At 33.2% G+C, this 24,307-nt stretch overlaps 1 protein-coding gene across 1 annotated transcript in view; it reads left to right on the plus strand.

Moving 5' to 3' along the window:
* The first annotated feature begins 2,390 nt into the window (after nucleotides 1–2,390).
* LOC123877952 (GATA zinc finger domain-containing protein 14-like) overlaps nucleotides 2,391–24,307 on the plus strand; it is a 29,198-nt gene continuing 7,281 nt past the window's right edge. The window contains exons 1-2 of the mRNA XM_045924900.1: nucleotides 2,391–2,611; nucleotides 22,576–22,716. Of these exons, the coding sequence (XP_045780856.1) occupies nucleotides 2,592–2,611; nucleotides 22,576–22,716 (161 nt within the window). The 5' untranslated portion in view covers nucleotides 2,391–2,591. The remainder of the gene's footprint in view (nucleotides 2,612–22,575; nucleotides 22,717–24,307) is intronic.

Consider the following 24,307-nt stretch of genomic DNA (forward strand, 5'->3'; position numbering starts at 1 on the left):
CATCTATGGAAGTATAGGCTGAAAAAATAGCTGAAAAAACGGTGTTATTAGTATTCTGTTTCTTGACCTTACACTGACTCTTATAATGGTTGTAGCCATTGCAGTTATAGCAGCGGGGCCCTTTTCCTTTTGGCTTTTTGTTTTTAGACTGATTACTATTATGTGCATTTTGTTTACTCTTTGTGAAAAATACAGAAGACTCGGAAACTTTCACTTCTTGTAAGAGTTTTGTCTTAATAAAATCCGACGATATTTTAACGCCGGAGCTCTCTATGCCCATGATCATTGGCTTATAGTTTTCTGGTAAACCGGCTAGCATGAGTGTACCTAGCCATTCGTCGTCAACTTTGAACGAGATATTTCGTAATTTGTGGGCTGTAGTCATTATTTTATTGACGTATTCTTCAACGCTAGCACAACTATCCAAGGAAGTATTTATAAGGTCTTTTAACAGTCCTACTTTTCTTGACAGCCCGGAGTCCTCGAATACATTTTGAAGGTTTTTCCACACTTCGCGAGCTGTTTTTGCATTTTCTATGTGTACATAGTTCATCGGTTCCACCAACAAAATGATTTTGGACTTAGCTTTGATGTCTTTCTTGGGGTCGACTTCCGTTGTTTCGGGATCCACACATTGCCAAAGATCTTCATGCTCCAAGTATGTCCTTACTGCGAACTTCCACGTGTTGTAATTTTCTCTTCCAGACAATTTTTCTAATTGTAAGTTGTTCATGCCGGAGTTTGCCATACTTGCATGAACTTACGAAATTACCACGCACGCGGTTTTTTACTGTCGATACTTTTCGATAAATAACGCGAATAGACTGTAAAACTTTATAGGTATATGGATGCCCATAACCTGTGGAAAGCAAATTAAAGTGCCGAATACTCTATAAACAGTCTATATTATCAAAAAGTAATTAATTACAATAAAGTATAAACGAGTTCAATGGCAGACATTTTGACAGAGAGCAAACGCTTGCAACAGAGGCGCCACAGACATAAACGGGGTTGCCAGTTAACTCTTCAGGTTGAGCCTAACTTTTCTACACTAACCACTACGCCGAAGTCTTCAGAAGTATGTATACAGTATGTACCTAGGTAAGTACTAGTACCTAAGACAATATCAGTTCCAATAATTTCGGACCTATTGGCAAAGGGGAAACTTTTACAAGGTTTACAAAAGTGTATACGTATACCAACATCTTTGTTTTTGGTTACATTATATTTTAATAGAGGATGCCCGCGACTTCGTCCGCCTGGATTTGGGTTTTTAAAGACCCTGTGAGAAGTGTTTGATTTTCCGGGATAAAAAGTTGCCTATGTCAATTACAGGGACGCAAGCTATTTGGGTACCAAATTCCATACAAATCGGTTAAACGGATGGGTTTTTGTGAATCCCGTGGGAACTCTTTGATTTTCCAGGATAAAAAATAGCCTATGTCCGTCCCCGGGATATAAGCTAACCCTGTACCAAATTTCGTCAGAATTGGTTTAACTGTTGGGTCGTGAAAAGGAAGCAGACAGACAGACACACATTCGCATTTATAATATTAGTATGGATTTTTGCTAGAGAATTGACTGAATATTTTCGCATGTTGAAAACAAAAGTGATCCTATTCAAAATCCTATCTCAAATTATTTAATGGCCACACACCTACCTGTTTTAGAATTCGACAAAGTAAAATTTCAGACACATCTTTCAGACATCCTTCAGAAATCAGATATGACTAAAATTAGTCAAATTAGGCTGTTTTTAGGGTTCCGTACCTCAAAAGGAAAAACGGAGCCCTTATAGGATCACTTTGTTGTCTGTCTGTTTGTCTGTCTGTCTGTCCGTCCGTCGTGTCTGTCAAGAAACCTATAGGGTACTTCCCGTTGACCTAGATTCATGAAATTTGGCAGATAGGTAGGTCTTATAGCACAAGTATAGGAATATTAATCTGAAACTGCCAATTTGTGGTCACATCATTTAAAAAAAGTTAAAATATGTTTCATTTTTTCAGAGTAAGATAACTATACCAAGTGGAGTGTCATAATATGAAAGGGTTTTACGTATAAATTATAAAACAGATTTTTATTTATTTTTATGTACGGTAGTTTTTGATTTATCGTGCAAAATTTTGGAAAAAATACCCGAGTACGGAACCCTCAGTGCGCGAGTCTGACTCGCACTTGGCCGGTTTTTGTTACTAAGCCAGCATCATTAACTAGATACCTAAATAGATCATTGGTACTAAGTAGGTAATAAATATCACAGCACACAAATAGTTATCGATGCATTACAAAACGCATGTCTTTATTGTTAACTTTATAGGCTGTATGTTAAAAACTCGCTGACACAGAATCCATTGTCATTTCCAACCCAACTCCCGCGCTTGCAACTGACGAATCGTTTTTTTATTACGCCATATTGTGAAGCTACGTTCGGATACACGTATCATAACATTTTAATGTTTTTTTTAGTTCAGGTTTTTTTTTAAGAATAATTGAATAATATTTTATGAATATTGTCGTTGTTTTATAGTTAATAGTGATTTGGTGTTAGTTCGTGATTAATTAGTGAACTGAATCTGATTTGGAATTTCAATATGTTTAAAAAATCTCTGTGGTGAGTAGTTTGATAATTTTTTACCCCACTCCGGCAAAGCCAAAAGGAAGGGTTATGATTTTAGCAGTCTATGTATGTATGTATGTATGTTAGTATCCAGATTCAGTGTATTTCACCGTAGTGTCTAAACTACTGGGCCGATTTTAATGAATGAGGTATCAATTGGTTCGTTGTAAAGGTCCGGGAGTAGTGTTGAATTGGGGATCCTGTATCAAAATCCATGGGGATTTTGGATCACTCTCGCTAACGCTCGTTCGCTACGCTCACCGTGATACAAAATCCCCATGAATTTTGATACAGGATCCCCAATGTAGGCTACTGTCCACAACAACACATTAAATAAATGGAGTATTCCTAAATCCAAGCAACAATTAATCACTATCAACAGTGAGACAAAATCCTCAATGACTAGTTATTGCGGATCCTATATCATACGCCCGCACCGCACAGTGGATGATATAATACGATGAGTTCGACGAGACTGCGGCATTCATAAGAAATGCGAACGAGCCCATATGCATGATAATTTTACGTCTAAAAGTTTGCTCTCGCATAGTTAACCATTTGATTTGTTGCGCTCAAATTATTTTTGTATATTGATCGTGTTTCTGCTTGATCCGGCATTGCTGTATTCATTAGTATGAATTTCGATCGATTGATTCGAGGCTTGCGCATACTTATAATAGGTTGGATAAAGGTAGACTCTTTAAATGTTTATAGCTCATCAGAAATATATTCGTATTACATTAACGATTGCTTTTCCACATATCGGACATAACATTTTATCCAACGATAAAGCACATTTAGTACACGTTATAGCATGACCACATGGTATATAACACGCAGCTACTTCTTCTACAAGACAAATTTTGCAGCAAAGTGTTTCTTTAATATTTTCAACACATAATATGTTTCTGTCTGCAAAAGAACTTATTATATTGTTATTTACAAATTGTTCAGATACTTTTGATGCACCACAAACATCTTTGCTATCACTTTGTAGGTATGTTTCACCCTTCACAAGTAAAACATAGGGACAGGACGGAAACCAGCGTGCGTGCTCCGACCATGGATGATCTTCGATGCCCCAGTCTTTGAGCCTGCCATCACAAAAGTAACAAATCACGCGATCACTATCTCCTGTATAAAAAAAACCAGCATCAGCCATTTCTTGAGGTTTTTGATTTAAATCTTGAGGCCAGGTATCAAAACTTCGCAATCTTGCGATTTGAGTTGCATAGCGAGGATATTTAGGATATATTAACTCCATTCTGATCTACAAACAATGAATTTTGGATAAAGATTTATTAGTAAAAATATATTATAGCAGATTTCTAGTAAGGTGTGCAAGCTTATCATACATTATTATTTATCGAAAATTAATTCTTTAATGATGAATTTAGACACATTTCCCGCTATTTAAATATATTTCGATTGTTATAAATACTTTGATAAATAGAGATTAATGGACGAAAAAAATACGTACAATGCGTACTAATATAATAAATTCACTGATGCCCCCACGACTTCATCTGCATGGATTTAGGTTTTTAAATCCTGCGGGAACTCTATGATTTTCCGAGATAAAAAGTTGTCTATATCTCTCCAGTTCTTTTACTATACCCACGAAAAATCATGTCGATTCGTTGCTCCGTTGCGACGTGATTGAAGGACGAACCAATAAACAAACAAACAGACACACTTTAGCATTTATAATAAGTATGATTAGTGATGCAAAAAGGCGTCTGTCTAAACTAAAGACTAACGGCTGAATCTTGCCGAAATTTGATACACAGACAATTCACATCTTGGAGACGGATCCAGGATATTTTTTGACGTCGAAAATTAAAGGATTTCCACTCAAGTTTTAAATCAAATTCGCAAGGAAGAAGATTGAAGCATCAAATAGGAGCAAATATTATTAGACCTTTCACAAATTTTATACCTACCTATGGAAAGTAGTAAAATGTATAACCTTTTAACATTTTAACTATCGCGAGTCCGACGCATACCATTCCTTTTACGGTTAGATCTCAATTCACTGCGTAACTATAAACAACAGCGTCTTCCATGCTTCAAAATCGAACACCTATAGCTGATGCGGCAATAATTTATACGTAAGACAGTGTTCATACGAATGTATAAATCTAGTCTGATTACTTTCGCAAATATAAGTTTTATGTTGTGATGATTTAGTGTTTAAAGTTACATGCGCAAATGTTTAAATCTAATTTATTTCAATCCATTTCGTTTATTATGAAAGAGGTTTTAGAATTCGAGCGTATAAATAGGTCGATCCTAAGCGTCACCATTCCTTTCTTTCCGAGTTTTGGATACGACGACAACAACAGTCGAAATAAAGTATGTAAGTATTTTTATTTTATATGTTTATTTTTGAATTAAGCAACTAGGTACCTATTGAATTTTTATTTGGAGTTTTCATGTTGATAGTTACTTAAATTGTTTTTCAGGGCCTCTTCATCTTTCATCAATCCATTTGACGAAGACGAAGACCCCATCGCTTTGGTGCAGCCCCCATCAACATCGAAGTCTCTTAAGAAGAAACGTGAGGTGAAGCGGAAGAAGACGATCAAGAAAAAGGAGGTGACTTCTTCTGCTCCGAAGAATCCGTTCGAATCGAGCGGATCGGAATCTGAACCCGAAACGTCTCCAAATACACCTACGAGTCCATCTGTTAAGCGGAGGAGGTTTATTACCGAATCTGAGGTGAGTTGTCTTATTTATATTTTATTGGATTAAAGCTTTTAAAAGACTTCCCAATAAGAATGTTGTTAGGCAATTGGTCTGTATATAAATTTATGAATATAGTTTGTTAAAGTTATTATTTTGTTAGGGATCATATCCGAAGGGTACCAGTGGGATCCTATTACTAAGCTACCGCTGTCCGCCCGGACGTCTGTCTGTCAGCGGGCTTTATCTCATGAACCATAATAGGTAGAGAGTTGAAATTATCGCAGATGATACTAAATTGAATATTTTTCAATTTCAGGATGAATCTACTAGCAAGCCAGTGCGCGCTGCGAAATTGAGAAGTTTTCTCAGTCGGCGCGTTGCGTCGGGGTATACATCCCAATCAGACCCATCGAAGAAAGGCAGCTACTACTTCGAGCTGCGCGTCTACAACTCTGAAGAAGTGGAGAAACTCGCGAACAATGAGCGTTGGAAGCATGCCATCTGCACACTAAAACTTGCAACTGATTTAAATTCGGTGGTATGGAAGTCCCTCACCAAATTAATTGATGATAGTAAGGCTGAACTAAAAAATATTCAGCCCATTTTATACCCTGCAAATGAAAATAATTTCTAAGATAAATTTTGTAAATTAAATTTTGTAAATCTTAGAAATTATTTTCATAAATAAATTCAAAAAATATTTCATCTGCAACATATTGTATATAATAAGTATGACAATTAAATTACTATCTTTATGTTTGTGCCTGTAAATATTTTTTAACGTGTTTTTTTTACAGAAATTACAAAGCCTAAACCATACAAAGCCTAGACCATACAAAGCCTAGATCATACAAAGCCTAGACCATACAAAACCTAGACCATACAAAGCCTAGACCATATGAAACTAGAAATATAAAAACTAGAACCATATGAAACTAGAACCATATAAAATTAAATTAACGTGTTTTTTTTACAGAAATTACAAAGCCTAAACCATACAAAGCCTAGACCATACAAAGCCTAGATCATACAAAGCCTAGACCATACAAAACCTAGACCATACAAAGCCTAGACCATATGAAACTAGAAACATAAAAACTAGAACCATATGAAACTAGAACCATATAAAATTAAATAAAAATGTCTAAATGTTCATATCGAAAGATTTGAAGTTGGGATATTAATAACGTGATACTTACAGCCCTTATACTCTTACTAAGTCTGCACATTGTCTGAAAATAACTAGATTACTTTATTTTAATACAGTCATCTCATAACTATCCAAAATTTAAAATCTAGAACTGAGAAACTAGAACCATACAAACTAGATACTTGACATGTTTGAATGTTGATATCGAAACATCGCATTACTTCCATTCTATTAATAACTGTTTACTGTTTATTAGCCAATAGCTTGATTTATTATTTAGCTGTATTTCCTTACCGATTTTTTATACGCAGAATATTAAAACCAGAACTGAGAAACTAGATACTAAATAGATAAACAAGATAAGCAATTCTATGAAATTGAAAATGTTTTTCTGCAAAGAGTGTAACCTTTATGTTAAAACATCTATATCGTCACATAACAGAACAAATACTCATAAATCTAATAGTTTATTTCAATCTAGATATGAGAATGTGCAAATTATAAAAACGGCTTTTAGAAACAGAATAGTCAGTTACAAAGTAAATCCGACCTCTACAACTTTAGTTCCAGAGAGTTTTTTTTCACAAATATTTAAAACCACACGCGAGATCATAAATATATCTCTAAAGAAACACACTGCCATTAAAGTAAATTTTGAGTTATTTGTTTCGTATATTTTACCAAAAAATTTTGAAAAGTCTATTAAATCTTTCAGTACTAAATATGGTATTATAGTCCAAAGTACTGATATTGATAATTTTTTATTACAATGTGCTCAAAAGTTAACTTGCAAATGCGCAGAATTCGAACAGTCAGAATCTGGTTGGACAATTGATTCTATCAGTCATTTGGAGATAAATATTAATAAATATAATCCTCTGAAAGGTGGATCATATTTGGCATTACCATCACATATAAGAAATACAAAATCATGTCTAAATATTCATAATTTCGATGATTGTTGCTTTTTATGGTGCATTGCTGCTAAAATGTATCCTACAAAACTTAATTCCAATAGAGTTTCATCATATCCTCATTATTCATTGCTTTTTGACATAAGAAATATGACATTTCCTCCGGGAATTGAAGATATTAAAACCTTTGAGAAGAACAATCCAACTATTAGTGTAAATGTTTATGGGTTAGAAGCCAATAATACAGTTACAGGTCCTTTGTATGTGACTTTAGCTCGAAAACTTACCCATGTTAATTTATTATATATTACTAAAAATGACAAAGCCCATTACTGTTTGATTAAAGACTTTGGCCGACTTGTGCGAAGGCAATTAACAAAACACAAGTCTAAAATATTTTTATGTGATGAATGTTTTTTATATTTCGCAAATGAACAAAAACTACACAATCACGATTGTGCTAAAAGACAAACTGTACTTCCAGAAGATGGTAGTAAGTTGCATTTTTCAAACTATGAGAGAACTCAAAGAATTCCTATCGTGATATATGGCGATTTTGAGAGCTTGCTTTGTAAATATTCAAACGAAAATAAATCTCTTTATACTGAAGATATACAAACACATGAACCATCTTGTTTCGCTTATTACATATGTTGCCATTCTAAACCTGAGCTTAATGACTTTGTAAGCTATCGCGGACCAAACTGTGGTAAAAAATTTGTTGAAAGCATTACGCGAGATGTAAAAAGATTGCACGGTATTTTAAATACAAATAATCCAATGTTTCCTCTTACTACCGAAGAGTTGACTTCATATAATGAAGCAAAAATTTGCTGCATCTGTAAAACAATGTTTAAAAAATATGATATAATAGTAAAGGATCATGACCATTTTACAGGTAAATACCGAGGCCCTGCTCACAACACTTGTAACATAAATGCAAAAAAATGTACGTTTATACCGATCATTTTTCATAACTTGAGTGGTTATGATTGCCACTTATTTATTAAAGAATTATCAGAAATTACCGGAAAAACGAGCTTGATACCAAAATCTAAAGAAAAATATATATCATTCACAAAATTTTTACCTATTGATAAAACAAATGCTGCTCAACTGAAGTTTATCGATTCATTTAATTTTTTGAGTTCGGGTTTGGATAAACTGGCAAAGAGTCTTCATCCGAATGATTTTCAGCATATGCGTGTATTTATTAAGGATGAACACTTATTAAATTTGGCCTGTAAAAAGGGTGTCTATTGTTATGATTATATGGATGCATGGGAGAAATATAATGAAACAAAGTTACCAAAACATTCGATTTTTTTTAATAAACTCACAGGTGAAAATATTTCCATTGAGGATTACGAACACGCTTTAAAAATATGGAAAACTTTTGGTATAAAAAACTTAGGAGAGTATACAGATTTATACTTACAATGCGATGTCTTATTACTATGCGACGTTTTTGAAAAGTTCAGAAATATGAGTTTAGACTATTATAATTTAGACCCCTGCTATTATGTATCATCTCCATCTTTAAGTTGGGACGCAATGTTGTTATATACTAAAGTTGAGCTTGATTTGATTTCTGATGTGGATATGTATCAGATGTTAGAAAAAGGTATTCGAGGTGGTTTAGCCCAGTGTTCATTGAGATATGCTGAAGCAAACAATAAATATTTACCATCCTACAATAAAAATGAGTCAAGTACGTACTTAATTTATTTAGACTGTGTCAACCTTTACGGTTTTGCTATGATGCAAAAAATGCCAATGCGTGACTTTAAATTTTTAAATGAAAATGAAATTAAAAATTTTGATGTAAGGAACATTTCTAAAAAAAGTCAGTGTGGATATATTCTCGAGGTAGATTTATGTTATCCGGATAATATTCATGATGCTCATTCAGACCTACCATTTGCTGCGGAAAAATATTCTCCTGCTCAAAATCAAAGCAAAAAATTGGTGGCAAATTTATATAATAAACATCGTTTTGTTATTCATTATATGCACTTGCAAGAATGCTTAAAGAATGGTTTATTGCTTTTAAAAATATACAGAGTGCTATCTTTTTATCAGGACAACTTTTTAGAGCCTTATATTTTTTTAAACACAAGTCTCAGACAAAATGCCAAGTCTGATTTTGAGAAAGACTTTTTTAAAAAGCAGAATAATTCTATTTTTGGAAAAACGATAGAAAACAAAAGGAAGCAGGTTGACGTAAAACTAGTAAACGTTTGGAGAGATACTACAAATAATACTAATAAATTGAATGGAGCGGAAAAATATATTAGTGCACCACATTTTCACAGTTTATCAATTTTTTCTGAAAACTTAGTAGCTATTCAATTGAAAAAAACAAAAATTGTCTTAGATCGACCAATATATATTGGATTCACGATTCTTGAACTGTCGAAAACGCATTTGTATCATTTTCATTATTCGGTCATAAAAAGAATCTATGGAAATAATGTTCAGTTATGTTATACGGATACTGATAGTTTACTATATCTTGTAAAAACTGATGATTTTTATGAAGATATGAAAGATAACATTCATTATTTTGATACTAGCAATTTTGAAGATGATAATATTTTTAATATGCCGAAAGCTAATATGAAAATACCTGGATATTTTAAAGACGAAATGGGAGGAGAAATCATTTCTAAATTTGTTGGTTTACGCGCAAAATTATATTGTTTACTTTCTGAGAAAAAAACTATCAGTAAAGCAAAGGGTATCACGAAGCCTGTGACAAAAAAATTAAACTTTGAGAAATATAAGAAAGCCTTATTTTGCAATGAAAATATAAGAGATGATATGTTTGTCATACGATCAAAAAATCATCAGGTTTTTACTCAGAAAATTAATAAATTAGTATTAAATAGTGATGATAATAAAAGGCAAATAATGGAAAATGATTTTAAAACTTTGCCTTGGGGGCATTACAGCACGATTCTTTAGTAAAAATATTATGCTAAGTACCTATGTATTTTACAAATTTTTATGTGTCTAATTTTAATATTAGTTTTAATGGTAATTTAGCATTTAATAAATTTGATTAAGTTTACCACAGTGTTTTATTTCAAATAAAATCACAACATATTTTATATTCCCTTTATTAATTCAACCAATTATTTACATTACTTCATAAACTTAGTACTTAACATAAGATTAACGTATTATAAAAACTTACTACTTAATGGAAAATATTCGGACTACAACTTACTTGCATGATATGAAAATATAAAATATACTTTATACTTTAATTAGAACTCATTTATGCTTTTTATTTTTACAATCGCAAAATAACAATAAAATAATATTAAATTTAACTATTCAGGCACACTTAGCTTTTGTATAATCCTATTAATTAAATCTTCTGTAGCATCCATCATATTGTCATAATTATCACTCACTATGTACTGTACACTCAAATTAGTCTTTGCACTGTTCTCCTGTTCTTTACTATCAATTTCAAGTATTTCAATTTTTATAATGTGGCTTCCCTTTGCTTTATTTTTCCGTATAACAAAAGATGAATCTGGAGCTGGTGAAATCACATGATCTATTTTTGGAAGCTTCTTTTTTAAAGACAATTTATTTTTCTTTTTTATGGTTTTCAAACTGGTGTTATTTTCAAGTGTTTCATTATTTTTTTGCTCACGTAAAGCTTTCAATCTATTCTCTTCTTCTCTTTCTAAAATAGCATCCAAGTCTTGAGCTCCATAAAATGGATTATTCATACTTGTGTTTCTTTCGTCATCCGTGAAATAAAAGTCCGACATGATGCTGTAACAAAATACAAAATTTTATAAATATAACAATAAAACAACATTTATAAAAATATCAATAAACAAATTCTAAAATAGAAAAGAATACAGTCAAAATATTATATAAGTAATTTTTTTCACTAACCAGAAGCGAGTGAGTTCCTTGCGTGAGAAGATCTGGGAATGAAAATTGTTTAGTAACAAATCTATGGAGTCAAGTTTTCAAAACAATTGTATATACTTGTATGACATTCGTCCGCATTATGCAATCTCTAGCGACATGTTAGAACCTGTTTAATATTAAGTTCTTACGAATTTCAATTTCATACTATTATCACAAGGTTTAAATTAAAATGTATACCTACATTTTAATATAATCATCGACAAATAATAGTGCGCTAGACAAGTGCGAAGTGAAACACGAATGTGATACCTACAAGCAATACCTTAAAATTTAAATCAACTAGCAATAATATGAAGTTATTTAATAAGTTGCATTTTTAAAATTATCATCAATCAGTAATATGAAGTTGATAAAACAGGCTGAATCATTAAAAATAAATTATATAGATGTTGAAACACCACCACCATGCTTTAGCCGACATAGTAAACTTCTACCAAACACAATTCGATGCATAATTTGCGGACCCTCCAACTGTGGGAAAACAAATATTATGATAAACTTATTATTGCACGAAAATGGACTTAAATTCCAAAATGTTTATATTTACTCAAAGTCCACTTTTCAATCTAAATATTGTTTCCTACAAAAAGTTTTTCAAAATACTCCAGATGTTAAATTTATTATGTTCAAAAATAGTGAAGAAGTTATTTCGCCAACTGAAGCCTTAAGAAATTCTATTTTCATTTTTGACGACGTGACTTGTGAAAATCAAGTTAATATTCGAAATTATTTTTCGATGGGCAGACACAAACAAATTGATTGCTTTTACTTGACCCAAACATATTCAAAAATTCCTAAGCAATTAATACGTGACAATGTTAACTTTTTAATTATTTTCAAGCAAGATGATATAAACTTAAAACATATATATAAGGAACATGTTAATTCTGATATGAGCTGGCATGTCTTTAAACAATTGTGTGCAAGTATTTGGAAAGATCCGTTTATGTTTTTATCAATCAACAAAGATTGCGAACTAAATAACGGTCGGTACAGAAAAACATTTGACATATTCGTGAAATTCGACTAACAATTTTACAATTATATACCACATACGAGACACAAATTTAGTCAGTCAAATGAGAGCACTGGTAAGAATACCTACCCATATTTAATTTAAAAATGGAAGCCGTTGTAAAGAAACAATTAATTAAATCAATTGAAACCATCAAAAAGAAAGCAAAACAAATGCGTGAAGAAGAAGATGATTTAGAACTAAAAAGGCGCAAACTTTTTAAATCCATAACGGATCCATTAGAATCCATAGTATTGCAAAAAAAAGAAAATAAAAACAATAGTCACCATGATTTACCAGATACATGTTCACCTTCAACTTCTGATAAAATTAAAAACATAGAAAATGATGATAAAAATTATGTAACACCAAAACCAATAACTTCTACCCAAAATTTTGAAGAAATCGAAGAATTCTATACTCCATCTCCAACGCCTGAAAAAAGCAATGAAATCTATAATTTGAATGTACCTTTTGGTGTACGTAATGAAAATAGTAATTTAATGATTGGAAATACAAAAGTAACATTTTCAGATGGTGATGCTCATAGCAAAAATATGATGGCTAAAATAGGAAATAGATCCTATGAAGTAACCCCAGGTTTGGCAGAATTATTATTTCAGAGTAAACCAGATGTAAAGATTGTATCTGATCAAGATAAATTAGTATATAAAGATATTTTATGCAATACTAGTGCACATAGGAGAGATTATAACCCTACGAATCAGATTAAAGGCGATAAAGGGACAAAATATACTAAAATTGTGAAACCTCTCTTTACTGATAGTGAATTAAAAGAAAAAAAACAAGGTGGTTTTATGCCAACTCTTAAAACTTTGAAAAAAAATACAGATTTCATATACTGGGATGATCCGAATGAGTTAGTAGATAGATTGAAAATTTTAATTGCTTCAAAAGATGCTGGCAACACTAGTCATGACAATGAGATTATATCAATAATTGAAGAACTTAAAGAAGCTGGTATAATAAAATAAGTATATAAAAATAAAACCTGGTTACATTTTTGCTTAGTTCTATAAACACTGTTGAACATGAATGTCAACAAGTTTGGTCATCATGTACACAAGAAACTGAAAATGGATAGCTCTGCCTTAGAAAATATCTTTGATGCTCAACATAAAATCATCAAACATGTTGGTACACCCATTGACCCAAACGACTGTGCTACTAAACTATATGTTGACAAATTCTTAGATGGGCTCTATATACGATTAAAAACAGTAGAGGAAACATTGTTGCAGTTAAAATCAGAAATAAATAGTCTAAAAAGGAATATAGAAGGTGTAAGTCGTAAATTCAAAAAATGAGCAAAGATAGTGTAGTAAATGAAATACATAAAAATGTTAGGAAAAATTTTCCTCGAAGACATGTTATACTTAAAGACATTGATGATGTATGGCAGGCCGATTTAGTTGATATGCAATCATTCTCAAAAGATAATTCACAATATAAATATATTTTAACAGTCATCGATGCTTTTTCAAAGTATGCATGGGCATATCCGCTTAAACTTAAAAATAAAGAAACTGTGACTGAAGCATTTAGTAAGTTACTAGAAAAAGGTCGTGTTCCCAAAAATCTACAAACTGATTTAGGAACAGAATTTTATAATAGTTGTTTCAAAAAATTATTACAAAAATACGGTATAAATCATTATTCCACTTATTCCACTAAAAAGGCGTCAATAGTAGAAAGATTTATAAGAACGTTGAAAACTAAAATGTACAAGCAATTTAGCTTGCAAGGGAATTACAAATGGAATGATGGAACCCTCGAGCACATCATGAAAAAATATAACTCCACATTTCACAGAACAATTGGTACAGCTCCAGATAAAGTTAATGAAAAGAATAAACAAAATATACTAAAAAGATACAGACTACTACAATTATCAGCACCATCGCAGAAACGTTCAAAATTCAAAATTGGAGATTATGTAAGAATAAGCAAATACAAAGGAACTTTTGACAAAGGATATACTCCCAACTGGTCAACTGAAATTTTTAATATAGCTCAAGTTCAAAACACTCATCCAATTACTTACCTTCTAAAAGATGCAAGACAGCGACCTATTTTAGGATCATTCTATACTGAAGAATTACAAAAAACAAAACATCCTGATATATATCTTATTGAAAAGGTTTTAAAAACAAAAGGAAATAAATTATATGTCAAATGGTTAGGTCTGCCGCCTAGTGAAAACAGTTGGATAGATAAACTAAATCTTTTATAAACACATTTTATGTTAACAACTTTCAGTCTCTTATTATCTACGATACTGAGCAGAGTTCTCTTTTATTAAAAATGGAGAAACAACCATCCAAGCGTAAAATGACTTTGAGAAGAAAATCTAACAATTTGAAAACAAGTAATTCTGGTGCTGGTTTTAAGAAAAGCTTTAAGGATATTGTATCTCGCGCGAAAAAACATATCCATAAATTGAAACCTAAATGCAAAAAAGCTGCAATCGAATTAGCTCTTGCTGCTGCTAAGGAATTAGCAGCGACATCTTCAGTTAATGTACCGCGTATAATACCCATACCAAAGACAGGTGGGGTTTTGCCACTAGTCCCCATATTTGCAGGATTGTCTGCCGCGGGCAGCTTAGCGGGTGGTACTGCTAGTATAGTGAAAGCAGTCAATGCTATTAATTTAATGAAAAAAAAATTTCAAGAACTAAAGAGACATAACGAGAAGATGGAAACATTGTGTATCGGAAAAGGATTATTTATAAAGCCCTATGGTAATGGTTTGGGAATATACACAGCAAAGGAAAAAAACTGATTCGGCGGCTACCTAATCGTGCTCTAAGTAACTTGGATATTCTAAAAATTTCAAAAAATATTCCTTAGTATTTATGAGAAATGAACTTCCAAAATATCCTTTTAAAAAAGAGTGTGGTATCATCAACTTAGATAGCTCTCAAAATCCTGGAACTCATTGGGTAGCCTATGCAAAAATAAATAATTACATTGAATACTTTGATAGTTATGGTAATTTGAAACCGCCTAAAGAATTTGTAAAATATGTGGGAGCGAATATTAATTATAATTATGACAATTATCAAGGATCTAATTCTTATAACTGTGGCCATCTATGTATCAAATTTCTTATTAATTTTTGGAATAAAAATTGAAAATAAATAGATGATACAAAAATATGTAAGCTCATTTAACCATCATGTCTATTACACTCACGATCGTGGGTGAAAAATCTATTCTAGAATCATTTTACGCCCCTCCTCTTATTTTGGAAGACGAATATGAGTGTGGCTTAGTATATTTTTCTGCATTTAATTCAATTCCAAATGTAGACTATAATAATAATGTGTTTGAATATGGAGAAGAGAAAAAAAGAATTCTTATTCAACCAGGTGCTTACGATTTACAAGATTTGTATGAATACCTAAAAGAAAGAGTTGAAAATTGTGAATTACAAATAAAATCTAACATCAATACAATGACATGCTCTTTGTACTGTACTGAAACTATAAACTTTAATTCAGAAAATAGTATTGGACCTATGCTAGGTTTTTCTAACGAAAAACTAAAAGCAAATAAATGGCATGAATCTACAGAATCCGTTAACATTCTACCACTGTCTGTCATAAGGATCGAATGTGATCTTGTACAGAGTTCGTACACTAACGGTTCTCCTTCACATATTATTTATGAGTTTGTGCCAAACATTCCTCCAGGTCATAGATTTATAGAATCTCCAAGTAATGTGATATATTTTCCGGTCAAAAGAAAGATAATTTCATCAATAACAATAAAAATTTTGGATTTGGAAGGCAATAATATAAATTTTAAGGGCGAAACTATTGTTTTGTGTCTTCATTTGAAAAAGTCAAAATGATCGTATTTAACAAAAGTAATTATTATAAAGAGTATAACCCAACTATTAAGAAAGTTATTACCAAGGAAAGTGTAAAACAAAGAAGACGTGTTAGAGTATATAAAAAAATTCATCAGAGTAATAAACAATTTCTTAAAGCCCTCGGCTTCAAAGTATGAGCCTCCTTCAGATCAACGAATTACCTGAATTCGATAACTCTATCGAGAGTTATGAGGTTCATACATATAATCCATACAATAACAGTTTCAATGAAAATGATGAAATTCGAATACCTATTCACCAGCAAGATATTTACGTGTTACCATCAGCCAGTTCCATTTACATTGAAGGAAAAGTTTCGGTGACTCATAAAGATCAAGCTGGCAAAGTTCAAAAGAAAAGTGTTGACTTCAGTAATAATGCAATTGCATTTCTTTTTCAAGATATCCGATACGAAATGAATGGTGTTGAAATCGATCGTATTAGAAATGCTGGAATAACTACAACCATAAAATCTTTCATTTCAATGAATAGCGGTGACAGTAAAGCGGCTGCTGCTTGGGGTTGGAATATAGACGGATTTAAAAATCAAAATGGAAATTTTAATGCTTTGATACCCTTAAATAAGATTTTAGGTTTTGCTGAAGACTACAATAAAATAATAATAAACTGTAAACATGAACTCATACTTAACAGAGGTAGTACTAACATAAATAGTGTTGTCATGGGTAGCGATGATATTGTAGACATTGATATACAGAGAATCCAATGGCGAGTACCACATATTAAAGTATCAGATCAGCAAAGATTAATACTTTTAAGGAAATTAGAAAAAGATAATCCCGTACAAATAGCATTTAGAAATTGGGATTTGTATGAATATCCATTATTGCCAAAAACTACCAAACATTCATGGGCGTTAAAGACTGCTTCTCAATTAGAAAAACCTCGATATGTTATATTTGGTTTGCAAACTAATAGAAAAAACGTTAAAAACAGAGACAGCACAATATTCGATCATTGTACATTAACCAATGTCACATTATTCCTGAATTCCCACTATTATCCGTATGATGCTTTAAATCTCAAGTTTGAGGAAAATAAATACAGTATATTATACGACATGTACACCAAGTTTCGTCAGTCGTTTTACAACCTTCCTATTGATCCACTGCTTGATCTTCATACATTTAAAGAAATAGCGCCTTTATTTGTCATAGATTGTTCCAGACAAAATGAAAATTTAAAAACTGGTCCAGTTGATGTTCGTCTGGAAATAGAAACGTCTCAGGAAATTCCAAGCAATACCAGCGCTTACTGTTTAATCATAAACGATCGTCTTGTGGAGTATAGGCCGCTGAGTAACATTGTTCGAAAACTATCATGAAAATTATTGTGGACGTTCAAGGTTTTAAAAATGATCAAAATTACTTTCTGCCTAAAGAGATTGCTATAGTGTATAGTGATCGAGTTCAAGTTTTGTTAATAAAACCGCCATATCCCTATGAATGGCTAACAGACACAGAAAAGAAACAAGTTAAATGGATTGAAAAGAATAGAAAAATATTATGGAGCGAGGGAATCGTGCCTTACGAGACCTATAAATACCATCTAATAGATATTTTAAAAAATAATGATATTTATTGTAAAGGCCTTGAAAAGCAGTTATGGTTAAAAGATATATTAAGTAATCCTAACGTACATAATTTAGAAGATAAAGGATGTCCTCGTTTATTAACATTGTATGAGTTGTATAATTCACATTCTGACATATATAGTTGTGTTTATCATCCGACCATCTGTGCGCTGAAAAATGTAACTTGTTTAAAAAAGTGGTGTATGAATAATAAAGTTTTAGATGATTAAATATGCTTGTTTAACTTCCATATACCTGCTTCTTTTATTTAATTTACTGATTATACTCGTATTGAAAACACAATATTTGGTGTAGGTTGTTATAGCCAAATAGTTGTTTTTCATGTTGTAAAAATATTACATTTGAAGAGTAATTTTAAAATTCAAGGTTTCTTAGTACCTATCTAGTTTTATCACCATATTTGCTCGTGCAAATAGAATGAATATTTCGTTCTTAAACCATGTGAATAGTTTGTTCAAAATACGGATAGTTGATTAATTTTTGCTTGGATTTAGCTACACTCCATTTATTTAATGTGTTGTTGAGGACAGTAGTTTAGAATTGGGGAATTCTGTATCAAAATTGGTGGCGATTTTGGATCACGGCGAGCGAAGCGAGCGAGCGTAGCGAGAGTGATCCAAAATCCCCACCAATTTTGATACAGAATCCCCAATTCAACACTACTTCCGGGTGTCATAGGCTATAGTTTAAATATGAAAAAATTGATCTAACGGATGTTACATCAAAAAAATGGAGGTCTCCAAAAACCACGCGGACGAAGTCACGCGCATAAGATTCAAGATTCAATATTGTTTATTTGCAGAAACATTTTTTACAGTGAAATGTTATTAAGTAGGACATATTATTGTCCAGTAGAAATGTTTCACCTCACATAATCAGGCATGCAAATTTGTACAAAGTAGATATATAAAGTTATAGATATAGAAAGTTTGTATGTGTGTGTGTGTGTCTGTGTGTGTGTGTATGTTTGTTACTCCTTCACGCAAAAACTACTGGACGGATTGGGCTGAAATTTAGAATGGAGACAGATAATATCCTAGATTAGCACATAGGCTACTTTTTATCCCGGAAAATTAAAGAGTTCCCACGGGAATTTTAAAAACCGAAATCCACGCGGGCGAAGCCGCGGGCATCTTCTAGTAATTCATATTTCAACTATTCTTTGAATTTCTAAAATTCATCTATTGTGTAAGCTAGCTATTACCTTCATAAAACAAATAGGTACCTAAGCACCTAGGTATCATTTATTTTGACCGTGCAAATTACAATTTTCCCACCATATAAGATTGAAGACCTAACTAGAGTCTAGACAGGCGTTTAAAATTATAACAGATCCCTTTTATACTGGTCACGTCTACCTACATTAAATCAACCAAGCAGAAACAGGTAGGTACGTCAACATATTATTATTATTATTTCTGAAAGTTCAAATATTGAAAAAAACTGGTCAAGTGCGAGTCGGAGTCACATACGAAGGGCTCCGTACCATCGTGCAAGAAATAACATTTTTTTGTGATGTAACCAGAAATTCACGGTTTTCGAATTTATCCCTTTACTTGTGCTATAAGACATTGTTACCTACCAAATTAAATGATTCTAGGTCAACGGGAAGTAGGTACCATAAAATTTTAAACCTTGACGGGTATTGACAGCCAGGCACACAACGAAGCGATTCTTTAAGGGAAGGGTTTCTTTTTTCTCTCTTGGGATACGGAACCCCGAAAATAAGAAAATAAAACAACTATTGCGACTTAATTAAAAAATTATAGCCCTTTATTAAGTAATTTATAAAATAGGTATAAGACAATAAAAAACGTTAAAATCAATAAAATCTTTACAAAGTTTTTTAATTAAACTCGCACTCATCGGAAATCGTAGTTTTCACACGAACGCGGCCGAATCCCGCCATTTTCCCACGCCGACAATGGTTGTCATGACGACGACAATATGACGGCCCCGCGCCAGGGCCGGCTTCACCTATAAATAGATAAATAAATCTTTATTAACTTTACAAAACATAGTTTTTAGGGTTCCGTACCTACCTCAAAAGGAAAAACGGAACCCTTATAGGATCACTTTGTTGTCTGTCTGTCTGTCAAGAAACCTATAGGGTACTTCCCGTTGACCTAGAATTATGAAATTTGGCAGGTAGGTAGCTCTTATAGCACAAGTAAGGGAATAAATCCTTTGTGGTTACATCATTAAAAAAAAAAAAAAAATTAAAATGTGTTTCAATTTTCAAAGTAAGATAACTTTACCAAGTGGGGTGTCATATGAAAGGGCTTTACCTGTACATTCTAAAACAGATTTTTGAATACTTTTATGCATAATAGTTTTTGATTTATCGTGCAAAATGTCGGGAAAAATAGCCGAGTACGAAACCCTCGGTGCGCGAGTCTGACTTGCACTTGGCCGGTATTTAGGGTTCCGTACCTCACAAGGAAAAACCGAACCCTTATAGGATCACATTGTTGTCTGTCTGTCTGTCTGTCTGTCCGTCCGTCCGTGACTGATTGAAGGCGCCCAGGGGATTCCTCGCACCCGGGCGCTATAATGGCCAAAGCCTACCCTGCCTTGCACGTATCTGTGACAGCGTATTCACACGGAACAATGACGCAATCAAGGCGGCAAATACGACGTTTTTCATTCAATTAAAAGCCATTGATGTTTTTGCGTATATTTCATTGATAGTTTAATTTTAATTTTTCGTAAAATATTCATATCGATTTACCTGCCACAATGCTTTTATTCCAAGTAGCAAAAGTGGGTAGGTATAGGTACTATTGATACCTACCTATTCGAACAGGCTAAATAGCCTCAAAACATAAAAGGAAAAGCTGACTGACTAACTGACTAACTGCTTGACAGACTGATCTATCAAGCGCTCAAAGTACTGGACAGATCGGGCTGAAAGGCACGCAGATAGCTATTATGACGTACACATCCACTGAGAAAGGATTTTTGAAAATTCATCCCCTAAAGGGATAAAATAGGGGTTAGAAACTTGTGTAGACCACGCAGACAAAGTCGCGGGCTTAAGCTAGTTTTATACTATTAGAATAGAATAGAATATATTATGTAGATATTTTTATTCAAGTAAACTTTTAAAAGTGCTTTAGAATCGTCAAAATAATTTACCACTGGTCCGGAATGCCGTTCCTATCGAAAAGAACCAGCAAGAAACTAGGCGGTTGCTCTTTTCAAGTGTTCAATTTACAATAATATGCCATACATATTATATGTAAACACATAGTAAGTATGGTGATATGATTTTTAACAACGGCTTTGCAAATTTCAACAACAAAATATAATCAGCTGGAGATTTCATCTCAATTCCACACCAATACATCACGCTACAGCGTTGCTATTTGTATATCTGTCCGTCTGTCAGATATAACAGATGGAGTTGTGTTCCTCACAAATGCTTATAACTACGGTATGGAGAATTATTCACAACAATTGCTTACTTATTAGATAAAGGTGAGAGGCTGTATATTGTTTTCTTAGCATTTTCGTAAACAAATATGAACACGTATCCATACTAATATTATGAATGCGAAAGTGTGTCTGTCTGTCTGTCTGCTAGCTTTCCACGGCCCAACAGTTTAACCGATTTTGATAAAATTTGGTATAGAGTTAGCTTAAATCGTAGGGACATAGGCTGTTTTAGGGTTTCGTACCTCAAAAGGAAAACGGAACTCTTGTAGGATCACTTTGTTGTTTGTCTGTCTGTCCGTCTGTCAAGAAAACCTATAGGGCACTTCCCGTTGAACTAGTATTATGGAATTTGGCAGGTAGTTAGGTCTTATAGCACAAGTAAAGAAAAACCCCCGAAAACCGTGAATTTGTAGTTACATCACAGACAAGTGGAAAATAAAAATTTTCAACACCCCCGACAAGTGAAGGTTATAGTAACTAGAAAAGAGCTGATAACTTTCAAACGGCTGAACCGATTTTCTTGAACTATTCCGCGCCTACGATCCAAAGTATTTGAGTTTTCCAAAACATCATTTTCAAATAAGTAATTATGTATATCTAGGCAACGTCCATCTTGACAGCTTGATATTTGTCAATTGACACTTGAATATTATGAACCTAAGGGTTATCTAACCTTCTTTTCTACAAGAAAACTAGAAAAGAGCTGATAACTTTTAAACGGCTGAACCAATTTTTTTGGATTATAGCTAAGAACACTCTCGATCAAGCCACCTTTCAAACAAAAAAAACTAAATTAAAATCGGTTCATTCGTTTAGGCGCTACGATGCCACAGACAGATACACAGATACACAGACACACAGATACACACGTCAAACTTATAACACCCCTCTCTTTGGGTCGGGGGTTAAAAAATAATTAAAGTATGTTTCAATTTTCAAAGTTAGATAATTATATCAAGTGGAGTATGTGAAGGGGCTTTACTTGCAAATTCTAAAACAGATTTTTATTTATTTTTAAGCATAGGTACTTAATAATTTTTGATTTATTGAGCAAAATATTGAAAAAAATACCCGAGTACAGAACCCTCGGTGCGCGAGTCTGACTCGCACTTGGCCGGTTTTTTATCCCGGAAATCCAAAGAGTTCCCACGGGACTCATCCGTTTAACCGATTTATATGAAATTGGGTACAGAGGTAGCTTGCGTCCCCGAAACTGACCTCACAATAAAAAATAAACAATATTATCCTAACGTTAAGTTTATTTTTTCAATATTTCAGGTACACATTGATAGTGTTGTTATGTATCAACGAAGTGGTTCAACAAGAAATACCCACACCGGCCAGTTTCCTCCAACCCAGGAACTTCAACTACCATCCCTACGAACTCCGACAGCACTTGGAAGATAGTAAACCTACAAAGTAAGCGTTAAATTTTTTTATTTTGCTGAGTTTGTTGTGTGCTCTTCTCAGACCTGTGCGCGTTTGGAACCCTCGCAGTATTAGTTTTAGTTTAGCATTATCTTACAAATTCAACAATTGACAATCAAAAAGTGAAGAATAGTACCTATTTTGAATAGGTAAATGATTTCACTTTGACTTTATTCCAGTACAAGTTAGCCATTAATTGTAATCTCACGTGACGTTAAGATTCAGTTTTAAGGCCAATTCACACCAATAGCGTTTGCAGCACGTAAACGTGACACGTGCGTAGTGACGCGCGTGAATCCGTAGACATAACTGCACGCATCACGTCTACGCGAACATTCACGCCACGCAAGCGGTATGCCATGTCTCATACAGTTTCATACATTACAATTTACAACGCAATGATACGCGCTACGTCTATGCTTACGCTACGCTTACGTACCCTGTGTGAACGAGCTGTTAAAGTTTAAACCCACGCACATAACTCCGAAAAGTTAGTTATGCTTGGGATTTGAATCTGGGACGCTCAAATAAGAGTACGAAGTCTTAACAACTAAGATATTACCACCACAACATTAGTAAAGCAACCCAATAATTACAAGCATCCTAATCAATTCTAATTCAAGCTAAGACGTATTTCGAGACATCAGCTCAACAAGTTGAATGTGAATTTCACTAAACAACAGTCGTTAGTAGAAATAGTTGCGGGTGCTATACACATAGTTGGCTCAATAGCTCAACCGGTAAAGGAGTGGACTGAAAACCGAAGGGTCGACACGGTTCAAACCCCGCCCGTTGCACTTATGTCGTACCTACTCTTAGCACAAGCCTGACGCTTAATTGGAGAGGAAAGGGGAATATTAGTCATTTAACATGGCTAATATTCTTAAAAAAAATAGTTGGCTCAGTACAGCCAGCCGGTAAAATCACTACTTTCTCTACTCTATCTACGGAGAGAAGTTAATATAAGCTCTCTCTACTACGTAATCCCACACAAAAGACAAAGACAACAAAGTCAATGGGCGTTAAGCATTATTTGTGACCAACCAACCACAAACGAACCCATGTTTTCCGTCCTTAGTTGTTTCCATGGATATAGTTAAAGAACAGAAAAGTGCATACACTACTTTTATCCCCGGTAACTAAAGAGTTCGCTAGAAAATTCTAAAACTCTGAATCCACGTGGAAGAATCCACGTTTTCTTTTATAATAATCAACATTCTACATTTCACATTTTGAAAAGAGTAACTGCTTAGTTTCTTGTCAGCTTTTCTCAGTAGAATTTGCTTTCCGAACCGATGGTAGAGTCCTAGGTCCTGACATAGTTTAAGTAGCACAAGTTGTCTTACTTGAAATAAAGTTATTTCATTTGAATTCAAGTCAATTACATTGGCTCGATTGTTTAATAAAAAATCCGAATCGAATATGCACGACCGAATATGTGTATAGCATCCCTGAAACTTCTTCATTTATATTATATTATGTAGGTAGCTAATGTTAATAGCTTTTACTATGGATTTCTCATTAACCAAGTATCCTTCACGAAAACTATAAGTATTAGTTCTCACCTAGGACTTATTTTGGG

This window comes from Maniola jurtina, chromosome 25, assembly GCF_905333055.1.
Source record: "Maniola jurtina chromosome 25, ilManJurt1.1, whole genome shotgun sequence".
In the NCBI taxonomy this organism is placed as follows: domain Eukaryota; kingdom Metazoa; phylum Arthropoda; class Insecta; order Lepidoptera; family Nymphalidae; genus Maniola; species Maniola jurtina.